Below are 19,685 nucleotides of genomic sequence, written 5' to 3'. Positions count from 1 at the left end.
GATTTATTCAGGGTCACACAGTAATTATTTTAATTTAGGTCTTCCTGACTCTAGGCCTGATATGCTATTCACTGTGCTACCTCCCTGCACCATTTTAAATATTGGACATTTTAGATTTTTAATAAATGTGGAAGGAATCCTCTCCCAAATTACTGACATTATACTCACTATAATAGCTGTTCTTTAAAAAAAAAAAATTTGTTGATATCTTTAATTTTAAAATTTACTTCTAGTCTTTAATACTTGTCTAATCCCACTCTCAGAGAGCCATCCTTTGTAACAAAGAATAAGAAAGGGAAAAAAAAAAATTCCACAAAACTAACCAATGCTTCCAAAAAGTCTGCCATTATACATGGTGTTCCACATTCATAGTTCCCATCTTTGCAAAAAAAAAAAAAAAAAGAAAAGAAAAGAAAAATAGGCAGGAAGTGCCTGCCTTTCAGATCTCTTCTGGGTAATGTTAGCTATTCTATTTTTAAATTTTAACTTTTCTTTTAAATTAAGAAAATCAACAAACACAAACATTTCAATATGCAAAGAAGAGGGAAAAACTATATGAAACTGTGAACTTGTAAAAGAAGAATGTAAATGTATATTTAAATTTAAGAAATCAATAATAAAAACCTGTGTTCTCTTTTGAACCTCCTTTCAAGGCTAGTTATTCTTATAATATTCTATAGTTAAAAGTTTAAAAAGGACTTTACAGGATATGAACAGACACTTTTCAGATGATGAAATTGAAACTATTTCTACCCCAATGAAAAAATGTTCCAAATCATTATTGATCAGAGAAATGCAAATTAAGACAACTCTGAGATACCACTACACATCTGTCAGATTGGCTAAGATGACAGGAAAAAATAATGATAAATGTTGGAGGGGATGTGGAAAAACTGGGACACTGGTGCATTGTTGGTGGAGTTGTGGACAGATCCAACAATTCTGGAGAGCAATTTGGAACTATACTCAAAGAATTATCAAACTGTGCATACTCTTTGATCCAGAAATGTTACTACTGGGCTTATATCCCAAGGAGATATTAAAGAAGGGAAAGGGACACATATATGCAAAAATGTTTGTGGCAGCCCTTTTCATAGTGGCTAGAAACTGGAAATTGAATGGATGCCCATCAATTAAGAGAATGGCTGAGTAAATTATGATATATGAATGTTATAGAATATTATTCTGTAAGAAATGACCAGCAGGATAAATACAGAGAGGCGTGGAGAGACATGAACTAATGCTAAGTGAAATGAGTAGAACCAGGAGATCATTATACACACTTCAACAACAATACTATATGAGGATCAATTCTTATGGAAGTGGAGATGAACTCTTATGGAGTGAGAGGATCCAATTCTATTCCAATTGATCAGTGATGAACAGAACCAGCTACACCCAGTGAAAGAACAATGGGAAACGAGTGTAGACCACAATGTAACATTTACCGTCTTTCTTCTGTTGTTTGCATTTTTTTTCTTCCCAGGTTATTTTTATCTTTCTAAATCCAATTTTTCTGATGCAACAAGAGAACTGCATAAATATGTATACATATATTGTATTTAAGATATACTTTAACATGTTTAACATGTATGAGACTTCCTGCCATCTAGGGAGGGGGTTGGAGGGAAGGAAGGGAAAAATTGGATCAGAAATGTTTGCAAGGGTCAATGTTGAAAAATTATTCATGCATATGTTCTGTCAATAAAAAGCTATTAAAAAAAAGAACAAGAAAGAAGATATACATAGGAAGGAAGTGATATGTATTTTCCAACTTTAAGACATAATTAAACCTCACAAATTTAAAAAAAAAAAAAAAAAAAAGGACTTTACAGATTATCTAATCCAATTTTACAGATGAGGAACCGGACACATTGAGAGGACATCAATTGCACAGAATCACATAGTAGGCAGTAAAGCTAGGATTTTAACCCAAGTCCTATCACTCCAGTTTAATCCAATAAATATTTACTAAATACCTTAATTGTCCTAGGTAGGAGGGTATAGAGACAAAAAAATGAAACCAAACCTATTTGGAAGGAATTTTCAAATTATTTGGAAGAGCTTAAAAATTATTTTAAAAAATTTTGTAGGGGCACAGTGGATAGAGTCCCAGCCCTGAACTCAGGGTGATCTGACTTCAAATCTGGACTCAGACACTTAACATTAACACTTCCTAGCTGGGTGAACCTGGACAAGTCACTTAACCCCAATTGCCTCAGCAAAAACAAAAACAATGGGCCCTGGGATCTTATGACCTGGGTTATGTGGTAAAAGTATTTGAGTACAATCCGTGGGCTCACAGTCTAAATGTTACTGCCTTGGAAAGATTAGAAAGAGTCATCATCAGAAGTTTGGTCATCAAGAAATAAGGTTCTCACTTATACCACGCTATTCACTCATTTCTAAGCCAGTGGGCTAGTCCTTATTGATCTTGCTCATTCCTCTAAAGCCTTGCTCATACTCGAACAACCAACCACTAAGAAATCTGATTAGTGCTTAGACTTTATATGAAAATATGAAAATGAAATGAAATATGAATGAACTATCTGAAGACTAAAATAGTTTTATGAAATATGATCAACTTTACCTGAGTAGCTGCTTGGGGGTCTTCACTTTTGGATTCCATGATGTGTTTGCTAGGAAGATTTAAAAGGAAAAGAAAACTTTTTTAAAAAGAGACTAAAAATATGCTCAACATCAAGTAAGAGAGGATTCCTTTGTCTTCAGATATTTCGTTTTAATTAGTTTGGGGTCACACACCTAGGTTCAAATTCAAGACCTACCACTTTTTCTCCCTTTATGATTTTCAAAAAGTAATTTACCTTTTCTTGGATTCACTTTCCTTATCTAGAAATGGAGAGATTAGAGAAGAGAAGATGTAAGGGACCTCCTAACTCTAAACATTATGTCTCTTATAGTTTCTCCTCTCTTATAGTTTCTCCCATTAAACTGCAGTAACAAGCAAACAATTTTCATTTTTGTCTGACCATTCCTCAATTTCTCTTGCTAATTCTTCATCTATCTCTTTCTAGGATACAATGGATACATGGATATAATATCTCTCTGCAGAAGATTCCCAAGTATATATATTCGACTTTAGTCTTTTTTTCTAATATATTTGTATTTCATTAAATATTTCCCAATTACATAAAAAAAACATTTTTGACACTCATTTTTTAAGATTTTTGACTTCTAAATTCTCACCCTTTCTCCTGCACTTCCCTCACACCTTGAAAAAGCAAGCGATGTGATATTAATTATATATAGAGTGTCATACAAAACATATTTCCATATTGGTCATGTTGCAAAAAAACCCAAGAAAAGTAAAGTAAAAAATATATAGTTTAATTTATACTCAGAATTGACACATCAGTTCTCTCTCTGGAGGTGGCCAACTCTAATGTTTGTTAACTGACTGAATCTCTTACCTGAATTCAATTCCTATATGTCTATCTGCCTGCTAGACTTCTACCTACATATTCTAAACAGTAATATCTCAAAATTTAATATCCAAAAATTTTATTCATTCAACATATGACCAAAACCTGAATTTCTTATTTATTTTCACCACTCCCAATCCAAACCTGCTCCTCCTCCAAACTTTCTGACTTCTGTTCTAAGACATTTAGAGTCAAACTTGAGATTCATCTCTTTTTTAAATCTTTTCTTCTCTATCATCATATCACCATATCTGGTTGCTAAGTCCTATTGATTTTACCTTTACAATGTCTCTCACAGCTGTCCCTTTCTTTGCATCACTTGGCCAACCACCGTATTTTAGTTCCTCCTCATTTCTTGCTTAGACTGTTGTAATAGGCTCCTATTTGGTCTTATTATTTTCAGTCTTTTCCCTCTCCAAACCACTTTTCCTTGCATAGCTACCAAAATAATGTTGCTAAGTCATGAGTCTGAGATCATTCCCCAGCTCACAAACCTTCAGAGAGATGTTTCTACTTCCCAATTACCTCTAAAAAATATTGAAATGATTATTTCTATCTCATATTAATAACACTTATTGCATTAAGATTAAAGGATTTTCCACTTCCTTATCCCAAAATTTTTGGAAAAACTTATCCACCCAGACTGAGAAAACTGGTGAATTCCTGTTCATTATTCTGGCCACAGAGAACTGGGTTAGAAGTAGATTCCCTCTTTGATATATATACTGATATACTGGGTCTCTTTGACCAAGACAAGGTGATCATCAGTACCTTTAAGATACTCATTAGAATGAGCCCATACCTCATTATAATATCCATTTTCTCATGAATTATCGACCACTTAGAATTGATTGCCACTCTGAAGAATATCTACTTTTCTGAGGACATGTAAACTGAGTCTATGGCCATGAGGGGTCTTGGGAATTTGATTTTATTGATAACATGCTAACATTAAAAATAAAATGATTACTCAGAAACTATGTCTTTCAAACTTTTTCAGTATCATAATATAACTTCTTACCCTGACATTTGAGGTCTTCCACAATTTGGTTATAGCCTATCTTTCTAAAGGCCTATTTCATATGACTTCTTTTCATGCATAGTTTCAGAAATGTAGACTATTCACTTATCTCCAACTAAACATTTCACCCTTGGGCTTCCTTGCATTCAGGAAGACCATGTCTCACAGTTGGAGTGAACTTTATCAACTCTACTTTTCATAATCTATCTTTCTCTGAGACTTGACTTAGGGACCACCTCTTTTGTGCAGCAGCCCTTGATCATCTTCTGCTGAAATTGTTCTCTTCATCATCAGATATTCGGGGTTCTTGTCCTCATCCCACCCCCAATTACTCTTACCTTGTGTTATATTGATCCAGTATAACGTTATTCCTGGAGGGACAGGATGATTTTTTAAAAATTGTGTTGTATTCCTACCTTCTAGCACAACACTTTGTACATGGTAGTTAATTATTATTAGTTAAATTTTAATTTGAAACTTTTTCAACAAAAGAAAAATTCAGTTATTGCATAGCATCTCACCTAATAAATTACAATTGACTGAATGAGTCTGCTATAGTAGAAAGAATTTCATAGGAGGAACTAAGATCCATCTGTTTACATGTAGAATCCATTTACAAGAGTTTCATTTCAATGAACTGTCTGGGACATAAAAATTGTTATTCATTGTCATGTCAGGGTATATATGTCATAAAAGGCTGTATATGTATAAGGGGTGTAATCCTGCCTGGGGAAATTGTAGTGAGGTCAGTGCCAGGTAATCATTCTGGGATAAGTTGCACACAAGCTTCAAGGTCAGAAAAATTCGTATGTCAGAACCTGGTTTAAGTCACCTGGTGACTTGCCTATGTATAAGTAAGCAGTGCAACTGGTATCAGGTAAACAGAACCTCCTAGGATCACAGATTTAGAGCTGAAAGTGACTTTTAAATCTAACACCCTCAGCTAACATACAAGGCAGAAATTTAGGAACCAAGCAATCTGAAAGGGACAAGGTAGGAGCAAAAATTGACAACAGGGATCAATAATCTGGAAAGAAAAAGGGATTACTGGATTTTGTATAACAGACATTAGCAGCAACCAGAGTTTAGGAACTGAGTCAAAAACTATTTTTGACCTCAGTATGTGGGAAGTTACCCTCATTGGGCAATACCCCTGAAATTCTTATTTTGTCCCTTTTCCTTTGTGATGGTTCACTTCTTCACTATCTGGCTTCTGAAGCTCTCCTAATCCTTTGATGGATGTTCAGCTTGCTCATTTACTTCCCTAGTCCTGTTCTCCCTGGCTGGTCCTGACATTGTAGTTCATAGCTGGATTTTCCCTAGGTTTTTTATTGATAAAGTAGCAACAGAAGACACTTCAGAACTGTGCTAGGACAACCAGGTCTTTCATCAGTTCATGTTAGTGACTTTTTTCCTGCTGATCATTTTGACAAGATCAGCTCAGCAGTTCTTTCTGATGACCCATAGACTCAGGTAAGCAATATCTGACCCAGAATCTCTGCTCTACCACAACTTCTGAAATAAGATTTTGCTTTTGAAATATGAGCCCAAGAAGATATGTCCTCTGGAAATACTGCTGAATCACACAAAGAAGTGAATTCTATCTTCTATTCAGAAGTGCTTCTAAATACTATAGGCCGACAGATTCTTAATCTGAGCAGTTCTACAAATATTTATCTAGAGCAATATTCTCTAAAGCTATTTTGATCATATACCTCATCAATAAAAATATCTCGAGCAAGCCACCCTATATATTCACTTTATTATTATTATAGTTTAGTCCTTTCAGTCATATCTGACTCTTTGTGACCCCATTTAGGGTTTTCTTGGCAAAGATACTAGTGGTTTGCCATTCACTTCTCCAGAACCCTTTACAGGTGAACAAACAGAGGTTAAAAAGTTAATTTAATTGTGACTTGCTCAGGATCACAAAGCTAGTTAAGTGTGTGAGGCTGAATTTGAACTGAGGTCTTCCTGACTCCAGGCTCAGTGCTCACTGTTCTCTATTATGCCCCCAGCTGCTTTCTCTCTCTCTCTCTCTCAATTTCTCTCTGTCTCTGTCTCTTTTTATATATATTTGCTTATTTATACATTTTGTAATGCACTACTATGCTAATAATTATGTATCTTAAAGAAATTAATAACACTTCTAAAATAAAAATTAAGAAATAAGAAATAAAAAGATAAAAATGAAATATTTGATTCTAGAGTCATTAGGGTATGACTGGAGTTTGCTGAGGAGTAACCTAGTCTGATTTTCAGGGTTGAGGAACTGGTATGGGAGGTTACTCACCATTTGCATCAGACCACAGACTCTTAACTGCTAAGGGACATCTGAGGAAGCAGTGATGGGAAACAAAGAAAATGATGATGTGTTGAGGATATTGTAGGAAAAAGGCAACTGCCCCAGGAATCCACACTCAGGACAATCACAAAGGAAGCCAGTCATGTGAAGAAATCGTATAGTTGTGTTAGAAAGAAGCCCATAGGTGGTCATGTGGGGAAAAAGAAGAGAGATTTATTATCATACAATCCTTTCAGTCAAACCATGGATAGACTCCTTGAATTCATTCCACAGCTCCTTACTTTAGAAATTCTTGCTATGGAGAAGGCTACCACATACTCTATCTGAATTTGCTTGACTTACATAGATAAGAGGCTAGGTGAAGAATCACAAGCTTCAGGAATTGCTTAGGTTTTATTGATTATCTTAATACATAAGGAAGTAAATAAAGCATTCCCAAAGCAATCACCTTCAATCTCAGTTTTGCAAAATGTATTTCTTTTTTCCTTTCTGGCTTAACATCCTGAAAATTCTCTCCACTGTGAATGAGGGACAATGCTTCCCTGAATCCACGAGGCTTTGTTTTAATAACTTGCTCAAGGTATTTTTATAGATGGGAGTATATGATCAAAATAAATGCTGTAGAGAAATATTTGTAGAACTGCTCAGATCAAGGACCTGTAGGCCTATAGCATTTAAAAGCACTTCTGAATAGAAGATACAATTCACTTCTTTGTGTGATTCAATATATAGTCAATATAATTTTAAATAAAATAATTTTCTTTTCTGCATTAAAAATGTGTTCAGCATATTAAATATTGTTCAATGCAGAGCAGGCTGGGGGAAATGTACAGGTTTTAAGGTGAGCAAAGAATTGTAGAGGAGGGTGGGTATAGTGGAAATTGAGACCACCTCCATATAGGAACTTGACCTCTCTCCAGCTATCCAGGAGATTATTCTCCTCAAAATTCCAAAAAACCTACCCAACAAGCTCTTTTCTTTCTTAATCAAACCATATCCTTCCATCCCATCCCACCCAAAAAGGAAGAAATCCAAACCCACAATATTCAATACAAAAAACTAGGGCTCAGTTCTGTATCAAGGAGAATCCTCCTGAAAACTGGACTTATTCATCCTGTAAATCTTTTTAGAAAGCATATTTATACCAAACATCCCATTTTCCTGATGTCTTAGAATGTTTTCTGAATTATTAGTCTCTCACACAAATCCGGCCTCAGACACTTACTAGCTGTGTGATTCTGGGCAAGTCACTTAACTCTATTTGCATCAGTTACTATCTCTCAAATGAGCTGGGGAAGAAAATGGCAAACCACTCCAATATCTTTGCCAAGAAAACCCATAGGATCATGAAGAATAGAATACAACTGAAATGATTGAACAACAACAATCAGGTAATCTAACTTCAAAATCCAGTTTCTTTCCACTCCTTTCATTTCTTTGTTAGAAAAATATGAAAATATATGCCGAAAAAAGTCATTCAATAAAATTACCATTTGAAAATCCTGTAAAAGCTTTTTCTTTCAAATTAATGTTTCATCATTCATTTTTATCCTGTGTTCTTTTATCTTCATTACTTTTGTCCTTTTCTTTGTGATCTTCCTAGGCCATCTCTACTTTCAATTTTATCTACAACATTTGAAAGGCAGTATTTTTTTTTTTTAGTTAGAAATGATAAATTTAGAAGATACTCTTTTCATGAAACTAAAAGTCAAATTGGACATTAGCTGTATTTACAATACCTTCATTTTTCTTCCTGATGAAGAAGTACATTCTACTAACAAAAAATAATTGATTACTATCTTTGGAAATTGTCCTAAAAGGTTATATCATTGTTTATACTTAAAGAATATCTAATAACTGCAATTTTACAATCTATTTTTAATAATAGCTTTATATTTTCAAAATATATGCAAAGATAGTTTTTAAATCCACCCTTGCAAAACCTTGTGTTCCAAACTTTTCTCCCTTTCTTCCCTATCCTTCTCTCCTAGATAGCAAGTAATCCAATATATATTAAACATGCAAATTCTTCTATTTATATTTCCACATTTATCATGCTACACACACACACACACACACACACACACATCAAGAAGAAAAAAAATTAGAAAGAAAAAAAAAGCAAGACAACAACAATAAAAAAGGTGAAAATACTATGTTGTGATCCACATTCAGTCCCCACAATTCACTTTCTGGATTCAGATGGCTTTCTTCATCATAGGTATATTGGAATTGCCCCCAAATCACCTCACTGGTGAAAAGAGCTGCATCCATCCCAGTTGATCATCACTTAATCTTGTTGTTGCTGTATATAATGTTCTCTGGGGTCTACTCACTTCACTCAGCATCAGTTCAAATAAGTCTCTCCGGGCCTTTCTGGAATCTTCTTGTCAATCATTTCTTATAGAACAATATATTCCATAACATTCATATAACATAATTATTCAGCCATTCCTCAACTGATGGCATCCATTCAGTTTCCAGTTCCTTATCACTACAAAAAGGGCTGTTACAAACATTTTTTTGCACATATGAGTTCTTTTTCATTTTTTATGATCTCTTTGAGTTACAAACCCAGTAGAGGCACTGCTGGATCATGGTTTGATAGCCCTTTGGGTATAGTTCCAAATTGTTCTCCAGGATGGATGAATCAGTTCACAACTCCACCAACAATGTATTAGTGTCCCACATTAGTTTCCCACATCACCTCCAAAATTTATCTTTTCCTGCCATTTTAGCCAATCTGATGTACTAACTCTGATACCTCAGAGTTTTTACAAGCTATTTTGGAACTAGGTCTCAAAACCTAACCAATATATCTTTTGATTAACATGATTACACAAATCTTCCCATACTCATAATGAATTTCTGAGCCAGAGTAAGGGTTTTCCCTCCAACCTTATATACCTCATTTTCTCCTAACACTATGAAGATATCCTTGGAATGGGACATTGGTTAGCTTCTATTTTATCACATGATAAGCCCATTTTCTTTCTTTCTCTCATGCATTTCTTTGGGTTTTTTTAAATTAAATTTTATTTATTTAAATTTTTCATAATAGCTTTTTATTTTTACAAATACATGCAAAAATAGTTTTCAACATTTATCTTTGCAAAAATTTGTATTCCAAAATTTTCTCCTTCCCTCCCTTTTCTTCCTCCCCTAGACAGCAAGCAATCCAATGTAGTTTAGACATGTGCAATTCTTCTAAACATATTTCCATATTCGTCATCATGCATTTCTTTGATAACTTCCTTTACTCTATTTCCCTTTCAGAATTCCTAGTTTATTGCATTTTATATCATTACAACCTCTCATGTCCAACATGAGCTCTCCTTTGCTCTTTCACCAATTCTCAATTCATTTCTTTGGAGATTTTAATGTTCCATAATTCAGTCAAGCAACATTGTATAAATGGTGGTATTAAAAAGAGGCATTTATTTCATGGTAGAACTTGAGGATCATTAAATTTCTCCAAAATGATCTAATCCATTCTCTTTCTCTTGTTCAATTTTGGGCCTTACTTGTCTGCTTGCAGTATTTACCCAAAATGTGTATAAACACTGCAGGGTTTCCATTCAACTTCATAGCATTACCTGACCATAGGCATTCTTTAACTATTTGGATTTTCCTATATTTTTATTAAGACCAAACTCTGTAGAGTACAGGTTCTTAATCTGGGGCCAATAGATCCCAAGACCTCTGTGAATAGATTTTAGGAGGTCTTTAGGAAGTCTATAAACTTAGATGGGAAAATTACATCTTTATTCTCAAAATTATACTCATAACTGAAATTTAGTATTCCCTTTTAATTTTTTAAAAACATTATTCTTAGAAGGATTCATAGACTTTACCAGACTGCCAAAGGAGTCCATAAGATACAAAAGGCTAAGGAACCATGCTTTAAAATGCTTGTCAATCTCATTTGTGTAGTTCTGTAGTTAAAAAGGTTTCTTGCAATAATAGAGATACCAAAACACAGAAACATTTCGAGGATTTCGTCACTTTCAAGGAATCTCTGCCATGCTAAATATCCTCTATGACAGTGATTTCAAGCATGTGTCCCTCTGTTGTATGATTTCCATAATATTAATGATAAAGTGAACATTTAAAAAGGTTATCTTTGTTGTTACATGTTTCAAAGAAACATGATTTTGACATATTTCATGGAGATCGTCTTACTAAGGGGAGAGCCTCCAAAGACAAACATCTCTTGTTACTAAATCAGATGCTTTTATCTAGTCAACAGTCAATACAGTGGTATTCTGTATGTGTTTTTTGTGCAATGACAAAGATGTAATGTACAGTGAAATATTCCTTACAAAAACCTGTTACCTATTAATACCCTCAACATTATGTCCTTGATGTATCTATAGCTTATTCTCATGAAAATTTAAATAGAAAGGAAAATAAAAGCTTATATAAATGAATTGGTATTTATTTCTCAGTTGATTTTTCTTATTAATAAGATCCAAAATGTTTACCATACGTTTCACAGTTTCCCTTCTTAAAATATATTGATAATCAAACTTAGCACTCTCAAATGGCAGTGATTCCTGAATGGATCTTCTTGATGTGTACTTGGTTTCATTTAGTATTCTTTTTAAATTTTTTTTTCTTCAGTGCTATTTATGCTTCCTTTATGAGCACATCTAAGTGATGTTAGAGACCAACTATGGTGACTCCACTCTTCTTCATGGTGAAAATAGTTTGTTATAAAAATCTTTGCAAATCTTGTTTATCTTTCATCCTTTACTGATCTCTTTTCAGTTTTTTCCTTAATGCTCTTAGATTGACTATGCTTAGTTCTAACTCTTGGCAAACCTTCAAACTTTTTATGCCATTCCAGCTTGCTGTTTTACGAGTGTCTATAGCATCTATGATGGTACCATCTTTCCTTGGAAGATTTTCTTTTTCCCCTGTTAAACTATACAAATGAGTTGCTATTACATTCTAATCCAATGCTGTTTCTGACTGCCATCTCTCTGAATGCCAAATATCTGCTGATTAAAAGTTTTAGATTTCTTTTAGTCTCCTAATAGCAAATGAGTGATATTAGCTAAAATCCTATAAAAATTATTATAATCAGCTTTGATGTCTTTCCTATATCTATTTCCCATTTTCCCAGATTTTTCAATCTGAAAAACACATACTACTTTTAGACAGCTTATAAGAATAACTTCCTTTGGGATATGAACAATTTTCATATGATGAAATTGAAACTATTTCCACTCTTATGAAAGAGTATTTCAAATCACTATTGATCAGATAAATGCAAATTAAGACAACTCTGAGATACCACTACACATCTGTCAGATTGGCTAAGATGATGGGAAAAAATAATGATAAATGTTGGAGGGGATGTGGAAAAACTGGGACACTGATGCATTGTTGGTGGAGTTGTGAATGAATCCACCCATTCTGGAGAGCAATCTGAAATTATGCCCAAAAAGTTATCAAACTGTGCATACCCTTTGATCCAGCAGTGCTACTACTGGACTTATTATATCCCAAAGAAATACTAAAGAAGGGAAAGGGATCTCTGTATGTGCCAAAATGTTTGTGGCAGCCCTTTTTGTAGTGGTGGCCAGAAACTGGAAAACGAATGTATGCCTATCAATTAGAGAATGGTTGGGTAAATTGTGGTATATGAATGTTATGGAATATTATTGTTCTATAAGAAATGACCAGCACGATGAATATAGAGAGGTTTGGAGAGACTTACATGAACTGATACTGAGTGAAATGAGCAGAAGCAGATCATTATACACTTCAACAACAATACTGTATGAGGATGTATTCTGATGGAAGTGGATATCTTCAACAAAGAGAAGATCTAATTCAGTTCTAATTGATTAATGATGGAGAGCATCAGTTACACCCAGAGAAGGAACAGTGGGAAATGAGTGTAAACTGTTTGCATTTTTGTTTTTCTTCCCAGGTTATTTTTACCTTCTGAATCAAATTCTTCCTATGCAACAAGAAATTAGGTTCTGCACACATATACTATATCTAGGATATACTATAACATTTAACATGTATAAGACTGGGGAAGGGGTGGAGGGAAGGAACGAAAAATCAGAACAGAAGTGAGGGCAAGGGATAATGTTGTAAAAAATTACCCATGCTATATGTACTGTCAAAAAAAATTATAATTATGAAATAAAAAAAGAATAACTTACTTTGGGTATAATCATTCATTTCAGACAGTCAAACTTTTAAAAAAAATCACTCAGAGAAATCTTCATTAAAAGTCAGTCATATTAGTATTATTTTAAAATGTATGTGTATGTTATGTATATATGTATATATATATATGTATGCATGTATGTAGTTATATGTGTGTTTGTATATATCTGTGCTTAACTATAGTTTGCTTGGGGGAGATGGGAAGAATAAAAGGGAGAGAAAAGAATAAAATAAAAAGTGCACAGCAGAGAACAAAAGAAAACCCAAAGGGAAGAAAAGATGGACAGTTCTGAATATAATATTTTTTATTATTATTTATGCTTTCTTGAGGTAGACATTTATTTTTATATCTTTTACATCCTTCCTTATGTTCTGCTGGGCACATGACACTGATTTTAGTTTTCTTTTCTATTTTGTATTTGTTTTAAATAAGTTACATAAAAAAAACAATAATTTACCTTTTTGAGAAGTACAGATGATCCTTTCATGAAATTTTTTGAATTAACTGTAAATCTTAAGGTCTCCTTTTAAATCATGGCTTCTCTCTCTATGGCACTGAATAAGTGATTGTTGACCTCTCTCAAGACTTACAAATAGTATATTATATAAAAGTAGGTTACTCTTTTCAGAATGATTTCACAAACATCTTATTTATGGAATGTAGAACGTAGAATATAGAATGTAGAATATAGAAACTCACTATGAACATTTATGTGTGGGATAAATACTAGCTGAAAATAAAGATAAGCATCTTTAATTCTTTCCCACTGAGGGAAAGAGTTATTCTACTTTTATTATGATATTCTCTAACAAATTCTCTAATAATTTTTTATGATATTCTGTCTTATGGTAAGCTGACCTGATTAAAAAATCTTTATTTGACTTTCAGTGTCTTAAGAAACCAATTAAATTCTCAATCCTTTTGAGGCATATTTACATAATTTTTTTTCTTATGACTGAACACAATCACACCTCACTGGATTAGCTTCTGCTCTCAACTCTAACCATCTTAGATCCTCATATTGAGACACAACCTCTGGTTGTCCCTAAATTACCAGTATACAACTCTGTATTATCTTCTATACAATGCAAGCCTGCTAGCATCTCTAGAGTCTCTTTTGCACTAACATAAATCTTTTCATTGTTCAACTCCACCCCACTACCATCCCTAGCCAATTACTAAAACAATCCTCTTTTATTATCTTCTGTGTAAATGACTTCTTTTCTTCCTCCAATCATCCTTTGTGCCAACAATGCATTCCACTTCTACCCAACACTACCCAGCACCAGTAAACCCAGCTGAAATAATTTCTTGTTATAGTTATAAAGGTTTATAAAAAAGTTTTTTCTCTGAGCAACCCTGTAAAGTAATGAAGGTCAAATATGTGAGGGGATTTGAAGTCACACATTGTCACAAGAGCTTTTGGTTTATACACAGCTAAGTGGTCTGATTTCAAGTTCAGTGTTGTTTTTACTATACTAAATCAATTTCTTTATTCTTATGTTAACCAAAAAACTACCTACACTTAACACCATACATCAAGGTCAGATCAAAATGGGTTCATGACCTAGGAATAAAGAATGAGATTATAAATAAATTAGAGGAATATAGGATAGTTTACCTCTCAGACCTGTGGAAGAGGAAGGGATTTATGACCAAAGAAGAACTAGAGATCATTATTGATCACAAAGTAGAAAACTTTGATTATATCAAATTGAAAAGTTTTTGTACAAACAAAACTAATGCAGATAAGATTAGAAGGGAAACAATAAACTGGGAAAATATTTTTACAGTCAAAGGTTCAGATAAAGCCCTCATTTCCAAAACATATAGAGAATTGACTCTAATTTATAAGAAATCAAGCCAATCTCCAATTGATAAATGGTCAAAGGATATAAACAAATAATTCTCGGGTGAAGAAATTGAAATTATCTCTAGTCATATGAAAAGATGCTCCAAGTCATTATTAATCAGAGAAATGCAAATTAAGACAACTCTGAGATACCACTACACACTTGTCAGATTGGCTAGAATGACAGGGAAAAATATTAATGAATGTTGGAGGGGATGTGGAAAAACAGGGACACTGATGCATTGTTGGTGCAATTGTGAATACATCCAGCCATCCTGGAGAGCAATTTGGAACTATGCTCAAACAGTTACAAACTGTGCATACTCTTTGACCCAGCAGTGCTACTACTGGGCTTATATCCCAAAGAGATCTTAAAGAAGGGAAAGGGATCTGTATGTGCAAAAATGTTTGTGTCAGCCCTCTTTGTGGTGGCCAGAAACTGGAAACTACATGGATGTCCATCAATTGGAGATTGGCTGAATACATTGTGGTATATGAATATTATGGAATATTATTGTTCTGTAAGAAATGACCAATAGGATGATTTCAGAAAAGCCTGGAGAGACTTACATGAACTGATGCTAAGTGAAATGATCAAGACCAGGAGATCATTGTATACTTTAACACCAATATATGATGATCAATTCTGATGGATGTGGCCATTTTCAACAATGAGATGAACCAAATCAGTTCCAATAGAGCAGTAATGAACTGAACCAGCTACACCCAGCAAAAGAACTCTAGGAGATGACTATGGACCACTACATAGAATTCCCAATCCCTCTAATTTTGTCTGCCTGCATTTTGGATTTCCTTCACAGGCTAAATGTACACTATTTCAAAGTCTGATTCTTTTTGTACGGCAAAACAACTGTTTGGACATGTATACATATATTGTATTTAATTTATATTTTAACATATTTAACATGTATTGGTCAACCTGTCATCTGGGGGTGGGGAAGGAGGGGAAAAAGTAGAACAAAAGGTTTGGCAATTGCCAATGTTGTAAAATTACCCATGCATATATCTGGTAAATAAAAACTATTAATAAAAAAGAAGAAGAAGAAGGTGAATTGTGAATCTTTAGAAAGGGGGGAATCAATCACTAATAGCCCCCATAATATCATCAACAAAAGGTCAGACTCAGCCAAGACAAGAAGTTAGAAGAGGCAATAGAGCCAAGCTCCTCCTTTCAACTATTCCACAAAGAACTAGATAACAGGTGAGACCAAACAAACCCTGATCAGGAAGTCCACAGGAAAATTATGAATTATAATTTCATTCCAGGACTTTAGACACTGGGAATGGGATTTAGCCAGGAGGATAGTCAGAGATTTGCAGCACAAGGACTAGGCTTGTGCACTAGGCCAAGGAGAGGTCCAGATCCAGCACAAAAGGGCTTGTGATAGTGCAGGGAATATGAATAAATGCCAACGACTGTCCTTCTGGCCTTTTCAGGAAATGGTGACAAATTGGAGTAAGGTACTAGACTAGGAAGAGGAATGAAAGCTTGCAGCATCTATATAGCTCTAACCCCTGAAGCTTACAGGGTCTTAGAACTGATTCCTAACCCAAGTCTGCAGCTTTTAGAGGAATACTTCAAGCAGGGAATTCAGATCAAGGAAGAAACTGAAGTCTATTGCTTTGAACCTGCAGAACTTTCTGTTAATAGTTTCTAAAACCAGAAGTAGTCTGCTAGAATTCAGGGAATAGCATTTCCTAGACCAAAACCGACACCAGAAATTTTTATAGGTCAGATGACAAGGACAGGAATCAGAACTGGATCAGACTATTATAAGCCTACTGAGTACTTTCATGTCCTGAGCCTAATTGGCCTCTGAGATCCTTAAAGAACACAGCACTCAACAGTGCTCCAAGATATCAGCAAAAGGATCCAAGAGGAAACATAGTAGTCCCAAAGGAGGCCCAAACTCAGCTTTGACATAAATTCAACTAGAATTCCTAGAAGAAATGAATCCAGAGTTTAAAAAAATAAAAAAAAAAAAAAAGTTAGAGATAAAATGAGGGTGCTGGAGGGGAAAAAAAAAAAAAAAACAGAAAACAGAAAAGAAACAAGAGCAATAGAGGAAAGACTTGGAAAGAGAATTATCATCCTAGCAAGAAAGGTATAAAATCTCACTCAAGCCACAGATTCCTTGAAAATAAGAATGAATGGGATGTAAACAGAGATATTTATCTCTAAAAATAAAGTAAAATAAATAAAATAGAGAAAAAGCAGATCAGTAAATTGGGCATGCACCTAAAAACTAGAAAATCTCCAATTAAACACTAAATTAATCCCAAAGCTATATAAACAACTTGGAAAAATACCCAAATGAGTCCTACTAAATTTCATTTATGATATAGATACAATGCTGATATTTAAGCCAAGAAGGGCCAAAACAGAGAATGAAAATTATAAACCAATTTCCTCAAGGATCCTGGATGTAGATTAGGATTGCCAGATGTAAACATAAGATCTTGTGTACTCTGAACAAGGTAAACAAATTTGAGGGGTTTTTGAGGCTTTTTAAAAAATAATTTAGAATCATTTTCTTCTCAGTTTGTGTCATAGGCATCCTTGTCACCATAATAGCTTTTTTTTAGTATTTTATTTTTACTAATATATGTAAAGATAGTTTTCAACATTCATTTCTGTAAGATTTTGTATTCCACATTTTCTCTCTCCCTCTCTTACCTTGACATCAAAGAATTCAATATAGGTTAAATATGTACAATCCTTCTAAACATATTTCCATATTTGTCATGTTGTATAAGAAAAATCAGACCAAAAGGTAAAAATACATAAGAAAAAGCAAATAAACAAAAAAGGTGAAAATACTATCCACATTCAGTTGCATAAGTTCTTTTTGTGGATGCAAATAACATTTTTCACAGTATAACCCTTTTGGTTGGGATTCTTTTACTGCCTGCTCATTCTTTCACTCTTAATTCCCAAGTTTGAACTCTTTGTAGTTATGGAAGGAATATTTGGGCCTCTTTTGGGCCTCCTATGTGTCCTCTTGGATCCTGTTGCTAATATCTTGGAGCACTATTGAGTGCTGTGTTTAGGGGGAAAAAACAACAGAAAAACAAAAAACAAACAAACAAACAAACAAAAACAAAAGGTCTAGGGAGCCTAGATTGTCTATCAAATTTTGGGTAATTATTTGATAGAGTAAGCCACAAGTAATACTTGAAGAATCAAGTAGTTCATTGATTGCAGAATTGCTAAATATACTAGGACCCTTAGAGTTTCAGAATTCCCTGTGTCTAATGGATAAGACAGGGAAAGGAGTGATATCCCAAGTTGTCTTGGTATGCATATGTGTCCAGTTTTTGTACCAGTGCAGCATGAGCAGCTGTTTTGGAACAAAACCTGGCAGAGAAATAACAAGAGGTTATCACTGAGAAGAAGGTCTCTTCACAGCAGGCAGAAGTCCTGGTAGGCAGTTATGCCAAGAGGAGAGAGAGGTCCCTTGGCAAAGCATACTACTTCAGATTTGGAGTTTAGAATTGCCCTTTATAACAGTCTGAGGCTAAGGTTTCCAGTTGAAAAAAGAGTCAATGCCTCCTGCCCTAGGTACTTATCTTGGAGTTTCAAGCCATTCAATATCAGGCCCAGATCTCCAATTGAATAAAATTCCTGAAGATCCAGCTATCCAAAAGATAATGGGGGGTGATTTGCCTGAGAATTCTATCAATACCAAGTGGTATGAAGAGGGGAGGAGGCATGAGACAGAGCAGCCAGTAGGCTGAATTATAAGCCCTATGGCTTGTGGGGGCCAAGAAGAGAGTCCTATGACCCAGTGTACAGACAGCTGGGATGTCTGTTGGAGTCTCACCCGGTGGGTGATGGAATGGCAGCCAACCAATGGATGATAGGCTATTGCCCTGTGTGGACCAAGCCTATGGCAAAATTTATGGACTTGGGGCCATGACAAGGTCACTTTGTTTTATATAAAAGCCCCACTATCCACTGAGAGTCCAGGCAATGATAATACTGATATATTGTCTAAAATAAGGTGTGTGGAGAAAATCCATGAAGGAGATATATAGGAGGTGGTGTGGGGCCTTTGACATGGGGGCAGGTGGATTATATAGGTCTATTACAAAAAGCAAAAGGCTGCAGTTCATGTCTAATGGATATGGCCACTGGTCTCTTCTATGTGCCCTCTCCTATTGCCCATAGTCTGTATCATACCAATATTGTTGTGGAATGGGTTACTACCTTCACTACACTAGGGCATCTCACATTGCACTGGATCTGCATGTGCCTTCTGCAGCTGGGGATGGGCTGTCTTAGCATTTGCAATCTACTACTATGGACAGTTGGATTTGGTACCAAACTTAGTTTCTGGTGAATACATGGTGTCTGAGGCACAATGGTACAGGCCATGAAGTAGCAACATGACCACACTCCTCCCCTGTTGGGTGTTAGCATTTGGAATGGATATTCTTGGTAGAGGTCCTAGAACTACCCTCTGCTGTTGGGAAAGTCCCCATGACATACATGAGGTAGGATGCTCCCTGAGATTATATGTCATCAAGTAATCATGATTACCTTCCCAGCTATTTGGACAAACATCATAGTTGCCCTATTGCCCTGTGGAGCTTTGTGGATTTGTGGAAATAAGGGTGGGCTTACCTGGTAGGAGGGTGGAAAGGGTGATAATAGTATAGTTGTATTTTAGTAAAATATTTGAAAAAAATCTCTCATGCTATTTTATCCTTATAGATGATATGGGAGAGAGATAAGCTACACAGTTAAATAAATCGTGAATATGTCAAATAACCAGACCCAGGATAGTCATTAATGGATTCTTATTCAATTTGAAAAGAAATTTTTAATAAAATATCCCCAAGGATCAACT

At 34.8% G+C, this 19,685-nt stretch overlaps 1 protein-coding gene across 8 annotated transcripts in view; it reads right to left on the bottom strand.

Annotated features, from left to right (window-relative positions):
• SLC9B1 (solute carrier family 9 member B1) overlaps window positions 1-13,581 on the bottom strand; it is a 93,090-nt gene extending 79,509 nt beyond the window's left edge. The window contains exons 1-2 of one of the 8 annotated variants that reach the window (XM_074276213.1): window positions 13,417-13,581; window positions 2,591-2,639 (exon numbers count right to left, since the gene is read on the bottom strand). In XM_074276213.1, coding sequence (XP_074132314.1) covers window positions 2,591-2,629 — 39 coding nt within the window. In that variant the 5' untranslated portion in view covers window positions 2,630-2,639; window positions 13,417-13,581. Of the gene's footprint in view, window positions 1-2,590; window positions 2,640-3,721; window positions 3,802-4,802; window positions 4,871-4,985; window positions 5,096-6,757; window positions 6,845-13,416 lie in introns of those variants that run through there. The other 7 variants (XM_074276219.1, XM_074276214.1, XM_074276220.1 and 4 more) reach the window with 7 other exon arrangements.
• Window positions 13,582-19,685: the final 6,104 nt, after the last annotated feature.

This window comes from Sminthopsis crassicaudata, chromosome 6 (assembly GCF_048593235.1).
Source record: "Sminthopsis crassicaudata isolate SCR6 chromosome 6, ASM4859323v1, whole genome shotgun sequence".
Lineage (NCBI taxonomy): Eukaryota > Metazoa > Chordata > Mammalia > Dasyuromorphia > Dasyuridae > Sminthopsis > Sminthopsis crassicaudata.
Note: the sequence above shows the minus strand (reverse complement) of the source record. Positions and strands in the feature narration are given on the sequence as shown.